At 42.6% G+C, this 13,005-nt stretch overlaps 2 protein-coding genes and 1 long non-coding RNA gene across 3 annotated transcripts in view; 2 read left to right on the top strand and 1 right to left on the bottom strand.

Annotated features, from left to right (window-relative positions):
* LOC110462016 (disks large homolog 5-like) overlaps positions 1-13,005 on the top strand; it is a gene marked incomplete at its 3' end in the record, with an annotated part of 193,122 nt that overhangs the window by 85,555 nt on the left and 94,562 nt on the right. The window contains exons 8-10 of the mRNA XM_021515790.1: positions 890-962; positions 3,815-3,918; positions 5,203-6,662. Of these exons, the coding sequence (XP_021371465.1) occupies positions 890-962; positions 3,815-3,918; positions 5,203-6,662 (1,637 nt within the window). The remainder of the gene's footprint in view (positions 1-889; positions 963-3,814; positions 3,919-5,202; positions 6,663-13,005) is intronic.
* Positions 7,732-13,005, bottom strand: part of LOC110461996 (adhesive plaque matrix protein-like) — a 10,075-nt gene continuing 4,801 nt past the window's right edge. Inside the window, exons 3-5 of the mRNA XM_021515759.1 lie at positions 11,875-12,299; positions 9,500-9,789; positions 7,732-7,831 (exon numbers count right to left, since the gene is read on the bottom strand). Coding sequence (XP_021371434.1) covers positions 7,747-7,831; positions 9,500-9,789; positions 11,875-12,299 — 800 coding nt within the window. The 3' untranslated portion in view covers positions 7,732-7,746. The remainder of the gene's footprint in view (positions 7,832-9,499; positions 9,790-11,874; positions 12,300-13,005) is intronic.
* On the top strand, positions 9,784-12,361 carry LOC110462007. The gene is made up of 3 exons (XR_002464215.1): positions 9,784-9,954; positions 10,397-10,640; positions 12,342-12,361. It is a non-coding gene; the product is annotated as an uncharacterized LOC110462007 (long non-coding RNA).

A 13,005-nucleotide genomic window follows, 5' to 3' on the forward strand; every position in this document is an offset into this window, starting at 1 on the left:
ACCTTCACCCATTTTCAAGGTCACAGGGGTCAAATATGTTAAAAACTTTAAACATCTTCTTCTCGATAACCAAACTGCCCAGGGAGATGATATTTGGCCAGTAGCATGCTTGGGTTAAGGGCTACCAAGTTTGTTCAAATGCATGACCTTCACCCATATTCAAGGTCACAGGGGTCAATTGTCTTAAAAAACCTTTAAACAACTTCTGATGAATAACCAAAAGGCTCAGGATGTTGATATTTAGTCAGTAGCATGCTGGGATCGAGGACTACTATGTTTGTTAAAGTGAATGACTTTGACTTAAATTCAAGGTCACAAGTGTCAAATTTGTTTAAAATCTTTAAACGACCTCTTCTGAATAACCATGGGTCCCAGGATGTTGATACTTTGCAAGTTGAGATGAAAGGCTATAAAATTTGTTCAACATAATGACTTTGTTCGACTTTCAATCGGAGGGGTGAAATGTTTTAAAAGAAATTAACAGGATCTTTTGAATGAATTTTAATCATAAATACTGATATTTTTCCTGTAGCTTTATTTTAGATCACTTTTAAGGTTACAAGTGTGAGATTTATACTAGGTGAGCGATGCAGGCCCATTGGGCCTCTTGTCTACAATAGCTCTGATACATGTGTTCAGTGAGTTTTATTGTTTATACAGCTTATAATGTTAATTGAAAGTCATCTTTTATTACTTGTTATAGTAAATGTCATCTGTTGTCTCTGAAAGCATGAATTCCTAAACCTCTTGTGGTTGTTAAAATTTACCACTTATTAATAGAAAGATTTGTTATTCTAAAATTTTAAATATTTTTGTAAGATATTGAGTCAATTTTCTGAATTGGTCTAATGTTAGATAACCAGTGTTTTGTGCGATATGTTGTACACAGTTGGTGAGACGGCGTCGTTGCATCACTCCCCGAGTCTGGCAGCCGCTGCAGTTGAATATTTCTCTTGGAAAAGGTAATTTTTGTCAATAGTCATTAACAGTAGAAATGTTTTTCTGGAGCATATCTTCTATACTATTTCACCTGAAGTAGCCAGATTTGGTATGCAAGTACATCTCTGGATGGTAGAGTGGAGTGGATGAGAAATAGGTCACTGTGACTTTTGCATTGACATCTGAATCTTAACCTTTGAAAAGCTTGTCCAGGGCATATCCTCTATGCTATTTCACCAAGATTAACCATATTCAATATGCAGGTATATTTTATAATGGGCAGTATGCGAAAAGTAGGTCACCATGATGAATGACTTGTCCTCTGACCTCAGTCATTGACGGAGCCTATATAATTTCACTTAGGGTAACCAGTTTGTACATGCTTTGATCTTTTACTTTACCATTTGAATTTGTTTTGGTATGCAGCTATATCCTGAGATGGCAGTATTAACTCTAGTGAAAACAAGTCACCGTGATCTTTATTTTGAACTCTAACTGCAATCATTCGAAAAAAATACTGGATTTTGTATCAGAATACTTTCTTGCTGTAGGTAGATCCTTACTGGTTAAGGACAATGGATTGCCTTGCTATGCATTGTACTCAGTAAAACATATATTCAGTCATAATGCCAAGTGTACATAAGGATTATCAGTGTTAACTCATACAGCAAAGTATACATACAGATAACTAGCTAGCTCAGCGATAACTCATACAGCAAAGTGTACATATAGATAACTGTAGCTAGCTTAGTGTTATCTCATACAGCAAAGTGAACATACAGATAACTGTAGCTAGCTTAGTGTTATCTCATACAGGAAAGTGTACATATAGATAACTGTAGCTAGCTTAGTGTTATCTCATACAGTAAAGTATACATACAGATAACTAGCTAGCTTAGTGTTATCTCATACAGCAAAGTGTACATATAGATAACTGTAGCTACCTTAGTGTTATCACATACAGCAAAGTGTACATATAGATAACTGTAGCTAGCTTAGTGTTATCTCATACAGCAAAGTGAACATACAGATAACTGTAGCTAGGTCAGTGTTACCTCATACAGCAAAGTGAACATACAGATAACTGTAGCTAGGTCAGTGTTATCTCATACAGGAAAGTGTTCATACAGATAACTGTAGCTACCTTAGTGTTAACTCATACAGGAAAGTGTACATATAGATTACTGTAGCTAGCTCAGTGTTAACTCATACAGTAAAGTGAACATACAGATAACTGTAGCTAGGTCAGTGTTATCTCATACAGCAAAGTGAACATACAGATAACTGTAGCTAGCTTAGTGTTAACTCATACAGGAAAGTGTACATATAGATAACTGTAGCTACCTTAGTGTTATCTCATACAGTAAAGTGAACATACAGATAACTGTAGCTACCTTAGTGTTATCACATACCGCAAAGTGAACAAACAGATAACTGTAGCTACCTTAGTGTAAACTCATACAGCAAAGTGTTCATTTAGATAAATGTAGCTAGCTCAGTCTTATCGGATACAGCAAAGTGTGCATATCGATAACTGTAGCTACCTTAGTGTTATCTCATACAGCAAAGTGTACATACAGATAACTGTAGCTACCTTAGTGTTATCTCATACATTAAAGTATACATACAAATAACTGTAGCTAGGTCAGTGTTATCTCATACAGCAAAGTGTACATATAGATAACTGTAGCTAGCTCAGTGTTATCTCATTCAACAAAGCGTACATACGCATAACTGTTTCTAGTTCAATGTTATCTCATACAGCAAAGTGTACATATAGATATCTGTAGCTAGCTCAGTGTTATCTCATACAACAAAGTGTACATACGCACAACTGTTTCTAGCTCAGTGTTAACTCATACAGCAAAATGTACATACGCATAACTGTAGCTACCTTAGTGTAAACTCATACAGTAAAGTGTTCATACAGATAACTGTAGCTACCTTAGTGTTATCTCATACAGCAAAGTGTACATACAGATAACTGTAGCTAGCTCAGTGTTATCTCATACAACAAAGTGTACATACAAATAACTGTAGCTAGCTCAGTGTTAAATCAGCAATGTTGAAATATTACAAGCTTGCATTCATAAATGCCACTGATCAATTGATAAAGAGGGTTGGCTTAAACTTTGTGTCTGTCAAGTTGTCGATAACCTATAGCGCAAAATCTGTCAAATTCTGTGTTTGAATTTTGTGTGTCATATTTAACTTGCAGGAATTTGTTTCCTCAGGGACTAGAGTCTATTGCGGTCTGAATTTGTTTCTTCAGGGACTAGAATCTATTGTGGTCTGAATTTGTTTCTTCAGGGACTAGAATCTATTGTGGTCTGAATTTGTTTCTTCAGGGACTAGAATCTATTGTGGTCTGAATTTGTTTCTTCAGGGACTAGAATCTATTGTGGTCTGAATTTGTTTCTTCAGGGACTAGAATCTATTGTGGTCTGAATTTGTTTCTTCAGGGACTAGAATCTATTGTGGTCTGAATTTGTTTCTTCAGGGACTAGAATCTATTGTGGTCTGAATTTGTTTCTTCAGGGACTAGAATCTATTGTGGTCTGAATTTGTTTCTTCAGGGACTAGAATCTATTGTGGTCTGAATTTGTTTCTTCAGGGACTAGAATCTATTGTGGTCTGAATTTGTTTCTTCAGGGACTAGAATCTATTGTGGTCTGAATTTGTTTCTTCAGGGACTAGAATCTATTGTGGTCTGAATTAGTTTCTTCAGGGACTAGAATCTATTGGGATCTGAATTTGTTTCTTCAGGGACTAGAATCTATTGTGGTCTGAATTTGTTTCTTCATGCAGGGACTAGAATATCTATTGGGGTCTGAATTTGTGGTTGTGTTTGACTTGCTAAAGTCTGTTTTTTCAGAGACTGGAATCTACATAGAGCATGGCTTATATGTAAGTCGCATAAGTCCTGGTTCTGTTGTTGCTAAGGAAGGTCTTCTGGTCACAGGAGACAGGATCGTTGGGGTAAGTCTCACAATTCAATATTTACTCTTGCTATATAATAAAGAAAGCTGAAAACATGTAGACAAGAGAACGTTTTTAGCTCACCTGGTCCGAAGGACCGTTGCGCTTATGCCATGGTGCGGCGTTCGTGGTCCGTCTGTCAACTTTTCCTTTAAAATACTACTTGTCCTGAACGGCCCAGTAGATTTTGACTGAATTTGGTCTGGAGCACCCTTGGGCCAAGGGCATTCAATGATGTATAAACCGTGGCTGTGGCTCCCCTGGGGGCATAGGGGCGGGGCGGGGCCCAATAGGGGAAATAGAGGTAAAACCTTTAAAATCCTTCTTCTACTATAGGGATGAAGGGATTTTATCCATATTTAGTCTAGAGCATCCTTGGGCCAAGGGGACTAAATTTTGTATAAACGGTGGGTGTGGCCCCCCTAGGGGCAGAGGGGTGTGGCTGAATAGGGAAATAGAGGTAAACCTTTAAATCCTTCTTCTACCATAAAGATTAAGGAATTTTATCCAAATTTGGTCTGAAACATCCTTGGGCAAAGGGCTTTCAATTTTGTATAAATGGGGGGTTTGAACCCCCTGGGGGCAGACTTGCGGTGCCAAATAGGGGAAATAGAGGTTAAAGCTTTGAAATCTTTCTTCTACCATTTGGATGAAGGGACTTAATCCCAGTTAGTTCTAGAGCATCCTTCTTGCAAGGGGACTCAAAATTTGTATAAATGGTGGATGTGGCCCCCCTGGGGGCAAAGGGTTGGGGCCCAATAGGGGAAATAGAGGTAAAATCTTGAAATGCCTTCTTCTACCGTAGGGATAAAGGGTTTTATCCTGATTTAGTCTTGAACATCCTTGGGGGAAGGGGAATACATTTTGTATAAACGGAGGGTGTGGCCCCACTGGGTGCAGAGTTGGGGGCCCAATAGGGGTATTTGAGATTAAAATCTTTAAAATCCTTCTTCTTCTGAACCGTTGGAGGTAGTTTATGTATTAAGAATAATTTTCCATGGTTACTTTATTATCAAGGTGAGCGATACAGGCCCTCTGGGCCTCTTGTTCACTAAAAAAAAAGCAAAAAAAAGTTTTAAGTTTTAAGTACCCAAAAGTAAAAAAGTAACCCTCATTCTTGTCTTGGTACATTGAATTTTTTTTTTATCAGGGATTAAAATCCATTAAAAGATTGTGTCATGGAATCGTAACATAAAATGGAAGTTGCTTACATACCTGCACCAACATGGGTTGCTATTTTGTCTGTCTGCTTACTTGGCAATGACAGTACTTTTTGTGTAACAGGTGAATGGTAAATCTGTGGAGAGTCTCAGTGCTAAGGAGCTGATGCGACTCCTGGATGACTGCCGGGACTCTTGTGTTATGGAGATCTGGCGACAAACATCACCCCTTGGGATCAACTCAGCTGGTTCTTCTCCCATTCCCGTCCCACTGACAAGTCTGTCTCATCTCTCGGAGCAAATCTCACACCGGTTAACTAAGCCAGAGAGTCCCCCTCTCAAACCTCAGTCAATGTGGGACGGAAACATAACCTCTGACAGTGGGAAAAGTAGTACAAAGATGCGTAGTAGTGGATCCCAGACAGACAGTCTGGACAGTCCCGGACCTCCGTCCAGACATAAGGACAAACGTTACCAGGAGAGGGACTTGGATAAACCAAACAGACATAGTGTGCTTGAGAAAATTAAAATGTTCAAACATAGACATAAAAGTCAGGAACGAAATGAGGTTGATGATGGAACGCTGAAACAGCAAGATTTGATGTCACAAAGTGTGTATGTGAACACTTGCAGGTCTCCTGATGATATAATAGGGGAGTTTGATATGCCTCTTGCTGGTACCAGTATGCATGAAAAACTAACTGCAAATAAACCTGAGAATAAAACATCTCGTAAACGTGAGCTGGAGAGTGAAAACAGTGGCACTTGGCCAAAGTGCTGTCGTGTTTATCCTACAGCTAGTAATGGCACTGTGATGTTTCCACAGCGTAGGCATGAGCGCCCTACACTTGAGGCATTGATAAATCCAGAAAGGCTGGTTCCAAAAACACCCCCGACACCACCAGAGCGAACAGGTGCTTCATATGTGGCGGTGCGTCACAGCCCACAGAGTAGTGATTCTACACTTACTGGTAAATATCGGCATAGTCCACAGAGCAGTGATTCCACCTTACAGCTTGGCTCCCCCTCGCCCATCAACTCCCCAAAGTTCAGCAGCAAGTCTAATCAATATCTACACAACACTGCCTCTGTGCCTCCATTCCAGCAACAGGACTCTCACATTTTGCCTGACTATTCTCACAGAAACACGGGCAGTTCTCGGAGCTCACGTCAGGCTCACAAACGCTATACTGTTGGGTCCTTTGGGCCAGACTTCCCACCTAAAGAGGGGTTTGAACAGCATCCTCCACCTCGCGTACGCAATAAGCCTGCTCGACACCTCGACCGTGATATCAGAGGTAGTCAGAAGTATACCAACAAGTACAGGTCTAGTCAGTCTCATAGCTCTGTGAATTGCAGCAAGTCGCCACAAGGCCATACAGCATTTGACTTTCCACACAACACTTCATCCTTGGGTGGGAGCACAGGAAGTACACGATGGTCCAGTAATATGTCCTCTCCACATGATGGTTTACATTCCCCACCCTACACCCCCTCTGTCGGGGTCAGCTCCCCACCATACACGCCTGCTGCTATGGTAAGGTCACCTCCATACCAACCCCCTCCCAGAGGACAGAGTAGCAGGTATGTTATCATTTTGGTTTAATTGTATCTATTGCATGTGAATGTTCCAGGACTTAGTGCATACCATGTTCACATTTTTACCTGGCAAATATTTGCTCTCTGTCCTTTTGCATCAAATTATTATCTGTTATAACTTGAGTTCTAAGGGTCTTACTCTGTTGATACTTTCTGCAGTGATACATAGAGGATATGCTTTACATCAAAGGGTCAGCTTTTATTTTTTTAGCTCAGCTGGTCCAACGGAATTATTTAGCATATAATTGCTTCAAAAAAAAGAATTTGAAAAAATGTTCAATGTAGAAATGATAAATGATTCAATTCAGCCTCAGTATGGCCTCGAGTATAAAACCGCATAGCTGGACCGGATATAAAACCGTGTAGCTAGCCTGGGTATAAAACCATGTAGCTAGCCTGGGTATAAAACTGTGTAGCTAGCCAGGGAAAACCATGTAGCTAGCCTTGGTATAAAACCATGAAGCTAGCCAGGGAAAACCATGTAGCTGGCCTGGGTATACAACTGTGTAGCTAGCCAGGGAAAACCGTGTAGCTGGCCCAGGTATAAAACCGTGTAGCTGGCCCGGGTATAAAACCGTGTAGCTAGCCTGGGTATAAAACTGTGTAGCAGGCCCGGGTATAAAACCATGAAGCTGGCCTGGGTATAAAACCATGGAGCTGGCCTGGGTATAAAACCATGTAGCTGGCCTGGGTATAAAACTGTGTAGCTAGCCAGGGAAAACCATATAGCTAGCCTGGGTATAAAACTGTGTAGCTAGCCAGGGAAAACCATGTAGCTGGCCCGGGTATAAAACCGTGTAGCTGGCCCGGATATAAAACTATGTAGCTGGCCCGGGTATAAAACCGTGTAGCTGGGCCGGGTATAAAACCGTGTAGCTGGCCCAATGAATCTTGACTACCATATGATGAATGGATGTCAGACTTTAATTGATATGAAGGTCAGTGTGGTGTAATGAAATGAGGTTGATAAGATCAACGTCTATTTGACCTTGACCCCAAGCATAAATTCACATATATCGCCCTATATAACCGAGAGCGATAAAAAACAGAAGAAATATCTTACAACATTTTAAAAGCTATTATTTATATAAGCCTTATACAGGAACTTTTTGTGGGTAGGAAGTATAGGAACCGTGTGTGGGCAGGGAGTATAGGAACCGTGTGTGGGTAGGAAGTATAGGAACTTTGTGTGGGTAGAGAGTATAGGAACCGTGTGTGGGTAGGGAGTGTAGGAACCGTGTGTGGGTAGGGAGTATAGGAACCGTGTGTGAGTAGGGAGTATAGGAACTTTGTGTGGGTAGGGAGTATAGGAACTTTGTGTGGGTAGGAAGTATAGGAACTTTGTGTGGGTAGAGAGTATAGGAACCGGGTGTGGGTAGGGAGTGTAGGAACCGTGTGTGGGTAGGGAGTATAGGAACCGTGTGTAGGTAGGGTGTATAGGAACTTTGTGTGGGTAGGAAGTATAGGAACCATGTGTGGGTAGGAAGTATAGGAACCGTTTGTGGGTAGGAAGTATAGGAACCGTGTGTGGGCAGGGAGTATAGGAACCGTGTGTGGGTAGGAAGTATAGGAACCGTGTGTGGGAAGGAAGTATAGGAACTGTGTGTAGGTAGGAAGTATAGGAACCTTGTTTGGGTAGGAAGTATAGGAACCGTGTGTGGGAAGGAAGTATAGGAACTTTGTGTTGGTAGGAAGTATAGGAACCATATGTGGGTAGGAAGTATAGGAACCGTTTGTGGGTAGGAAGTATATGAACCGTGTGTGGGAAGGAAGTATAGGAACCGTGTGTGGGTAGGAAGTATAGGAACCGTGTGTGGGAAGGAAGTATAGGAACTGTGTGTAGGTAGAAAGTATAGGAACCTTGTTTGGGTAGGAAGTATAGGAACCGTGTGTGGGAAGGAAGTATAGGAACTGTGTGTAGGTAGAAAGTATAGGAACCTTGTGTGGGTAGGAAGTATAGGAACCGTTTGTGGGTAGGAAGTATAGGAACCGTGTGTGGGCAGGGAGTATAGGAACCGTGTGTGGGTATGAAGTATAGGAACTTTGTGTGGGTAGAGAGTATAGGAACCGTGTGTGGGTAGGGAGTGTAGGAATCGTGTGTGGGTAGGGAGTATAGGAACCGTGTGTAGGTAGGGTGTATAGGAACTTTGTGTGGGTAGGAAGTATAGGAACCGTGTGTGGGAAGGAAGTATAGGAACTGTGTGTAGGTAGGAAGTATAGGAACCTTGTTTGGGTAGGAAGTATAGGAACCGTGTGTGGGAAGGAAGTATAGGAACTTTGTGTGGGTAGGAAGTATAGGAACTTTGTGTGGGTAGGGAGTATAGGAACTTTGTGTGAGTAGGGAGTATAGGAACTTTGTGTGGGTAGGGAGTATAGGAACCGTGTGTGGGTAAGGAGTATAGGAACCTTGTGTGGGTAGGAAGTATAGGAACCGTTTGTGGGTAGGAAGTATATGAACCGTGTGTGGTAAGGAAGTATAGGAACCGTGTGTGGGTAGGAAGTATAGGAACCTTGTGTAGGTAGGAAGTATAGGAACTGTGTGTGGGTAGGAGGTATAGGAACCATGTGTGGGTAGGAAGTGTAGGAAGTATCCATGGAACTTTGTGTGGGTAGGAAGCATAGGAACTGTGTGTGGGTAGGAGGTATAGGAACCATGTGCAGGTAGAAAGAATAGGAATTGTGTGTGGGTAGGAGGGATAGGAACCATGTGCAGGTAGAAAGAATAGGAATTGTGGGTGGGTAGGAGGTATAGGAACTGTGTGTTGGTAGGAAGTATAGGAACTGTGTGTGGGTAGGAAGTATTGGAACCTTGTGTNGTATAGGAACCGTGTGTGGGTAGAAAGTATAGGAACTTTGTGTGGGTAGGAAGTATAGGAACTTTGTGTTTGTAGGAAGTATAGGAACCGTGCGTGGGAGGCAGGTATAGGAATTTTGTGTGGGTAGGAATTATAGGAACCTTGTGTGGGTAGGGAGTATAGGAACCGTGTTTGGGTAGGGAGTGTAGGAACCGTGTGTGGGTAGGGAGTATAGGAACCGTGTGTAGGTAGGGTGTATAGGAACTTTGTGTGGGTAGGAAGTATAGGAACCGTGTGTGGGTAGGAAGTATAGGAACCTTGTGTGGGAAGGAAGTATAGGAACTTTGTGTTGGTAGGAAGTATAGGAACCATGTGTGGGTAGGAAGGATAGGAACCGTGTTTGGTAAGGAAGTATAGGAACCTTGTGTAGGTAGGAAGTATAGGAACCTTGTGTGGGTAGGAAGTATAGGAACCGTGTGTGGGTAAAAGGATACCATGTGCAGGTAGGAAGTATAGGAACTGTGTGTGGGTAGGTTTTATAGGAGCCTTGTGTGGGTAAGAAGTATGTATGGAAATTTGTGTGAGTAGGAAGTATAGGAACTGTGTGTGGGTAGGAAGTATAGGAAATGTGTGTGGGTAGGAAGTATAGGAACCATGTGTGGATAGGAAGTATAGGTACGTGTGTGGGTAGGAAGTATAGGAACCTCGTGTTGGTAGAAAGTATAGGAACCATGTGTGGGTAGGAAGCATAGGAACCTCGTGTTGGTAGGAAGTATGGGAACTGTGTGTGGATAGGGAGTATAGGAACCTTGTGTGGGTAGGAAGTATCCATGGAACTTTGTGTGGGTAGGAAGCATAGGAACTGTGTGTGGGTAGGAAATATGGGAACCATGTGTGGGTAGGAAGTATAGGAATTGTGTGTAGGTAGGAAGTATAGGAACCTCGTGTTGGTAGGAAGTATGGGAACTGTGTGTGGATAGGGAGTATAGGAACCGTGTGTGGGTAGGAAGTATAGGAACCTTGTGTGGGTAGGAAATATAGGAACCGTGTGTGGGAAGGAAGTACAGGAACCTTGTGTGGGTAGGAAGTATCCATGGAACTTTGTGTGGGTAGGAAGCATAGGAACTGTGTGTGGGTAGGAAATATGGGAACCATGTGTGGGTAGGAAGTATAGGAATTGTTTATAGGTAGGAAGTATAGGAACCATGGGTGGGCAGGGAGTATAGGAACTGTGTGTGGGTAGGAAGTTTAGGAACCTTGTGTAGGTAGGAAGTATAGTAACCTTGTGTGAGTAGAAAGTATCGGAATTTTTTGTGGGTAGGAAGTATAGGAACCTTGTGTGGATAGGAAGTATAGGAACTGTGTGTGGGTAGAAAGTATAGAAACCTTGTGTGGGTAGGAAGTATAGGAATTGTTTATAGGTAGGAAGTATAGGAACCATGGGTGGGCAGGGAGTATAGGAACTGTGTGTGGGTAGGAAATATGGGAACGATGTGTGGGTAGGAAGTATAGGAACTGTGTGGGAAGGAAAAATGGAAACCATGTGTGGGTAGGAGGTATGGGAACTGTGTGTAGGTAGGAAGTATAGGAACCGTGTGTGGGTAGGGAGTATAGGAACTTTGTGTGGGAAGGAAGTATAGGAACTGTGTGTGGGTAGAAAGTATAGAAACCTTGTGTGGGTAGGAAGTATAGGAATTGTGTGTAGGTAGGAAGTATGGGAACCTCGTGTTGGTAGGAAGTATGGGAACTGTGTGTGGATAGGGAGTACAGGAACCTTGTGTGGGTAGGAAGTATCCATGGAACTTTGTGTGGGTAGGAAGCATAGGAACTGTGTGTGGGTAGGAAATATGGGAACCATGTGTGGGTAGGAAGTATAGGAATCGTGTGTGGGTAGGAAGTATAGGAACCTCGTGTTGGTAGGAAGTATGGGTACTGTGTGTGGATAGGGAGTATAGGAACCTTGTGGGGGGAGGAAGTATCCATGGAACTTTGTGTGGGTAGGAAGTATAGGAACCTTGTGTAGGTAGGAAGTATAGTAACCTTGTGTGAGTAGAAAGTATCGGAATTTTTTGTGGGTAGGAAGTATAGGAACCTTGTGTAGGTAGGAGGTATAGGAACTGTGTGTAGGTAGGAAGTATAGAAACTGTGTGTGGGCAGGGAGTATAGGAACCGTGTGTAGGTAGGGAGTATAGGAACTGTGTGGGTAGGAAGTATAGAAACCATGTGTGGGTAGAAAGTATAGGAACCGTGTGTGGGAAGGAAGTATAGGAACCTTGTGTGGGTAGGAAGAATAGGAACCGTGTGTGGGTAGGAAGTATAGGAACCTTGTGTGGGTAGGATGTATAGACACCGTGTGTGGGTACTTGTGTGGGTAGGAAGAATAGGGTAGGAAGAATAGGAACCGTGTGTGGGTAGGAAGTATAGGAACCTTGTGTGGGAAGGAAGTATAGGAACTTTTTGTGGGTAGGAAGTATAGGAACCTTGTGTGTGTAGGAAGTATAGGAACCGTGTGTGGGAAGGAAGTATAGGAACTTTGTGTGGGTAGGAAGTATAGGAACCATGTGTGGGTAGGAAGGATAGGAACCGTGTGTGGGTAGGAAGTATAGGAGCCGTGTGTGGGTAAAAGTATAGGAACCTGTGGGTAGGAAGTATAGGATCCTTGTGTAGGTAGGAAGTATAGGAACTTTGTGCGGGTAGGAAGTATAGTAACCATGTGTGGGTAGGAAGGATAGGAACCGTGTGTGGGTAGGAAGTATAGGAAACGTGTGTGGGTAGGAAGTATAGGAACCTTGTGTAGGTAGGAAGTATAGGAACCTTGTGTGGGTAGANTGTGTGGGTAGGAAATATGGAAACCATGTGTGGGTAGGAGGTATAGGAACTGTGTGTGGGTAGGAAATATGGAAACCATGTGTGGGTAGGAAGTATAGGAACTGTGTGTAGGTAGGAAGTATAGGAACCATGTGTCGGTAGGGAGTATAGGAACTTTGTGTTGGTAGGAAGTATAGGAACTGTGTGTGGGTAGGAAATATGGGAACCATGTGTGGGTAGGAAGTATAGGAACCGTGTGTGGGTAGGGAGTATAGGAACTGTGTGTGGTTAGGAAGTATAGGAGCTGTGTGTGGGTAGGAAATATGGAAACCATGTGTGGGTAGGAGGTATAGGAACTGGGTGTTGGTAGGAAGTATAGGAACCGTGTGTGGGAAGGAAGTATAGGAACCTTGTGCGGGTAGGAAGTATAGGAACCTTGTGTGGGAAGGAAGTATAGGAACCTTGTGTGGGTAGGAATTATCCATTGAAGTTTGTGTGGGTAGGAAGTATAGGAACTCTGTGTGGGTAGGAAATATAGGAGCCATGTGTGGGTAGGAAGTATAGGAACTGTGTGGGTAGGAAATATGGAAACCATGTGTGGGGAGGAGGTATAGGAACTGTGTGTCGGTAGGAAGTATAGGAACCGTGTGTGGGTAGGGAGTATAGGAACTGTGTGTGGTTAGGAAGTATAGGAACTGTGTGTGGGTAGGAAATATGGAAACCAT

This window comes from Mizuhopecten yessoensis, unplaced genomic scaffold, assembly GCF_002113885.1.
Source record: "Mizuhopecten yessoensis strain PY_sf001 unplaced genomic scaffold, ASM211388v2 scaffold1411, whole genome shotgun sequence".
Classification (NCBI taxonomy): Eukaryota; Metazoa; Mollusca; class Bivalvia; order Pectinida; family Pectinidae; genus Mizuhopecten; species Mizuhopecten yessoensis.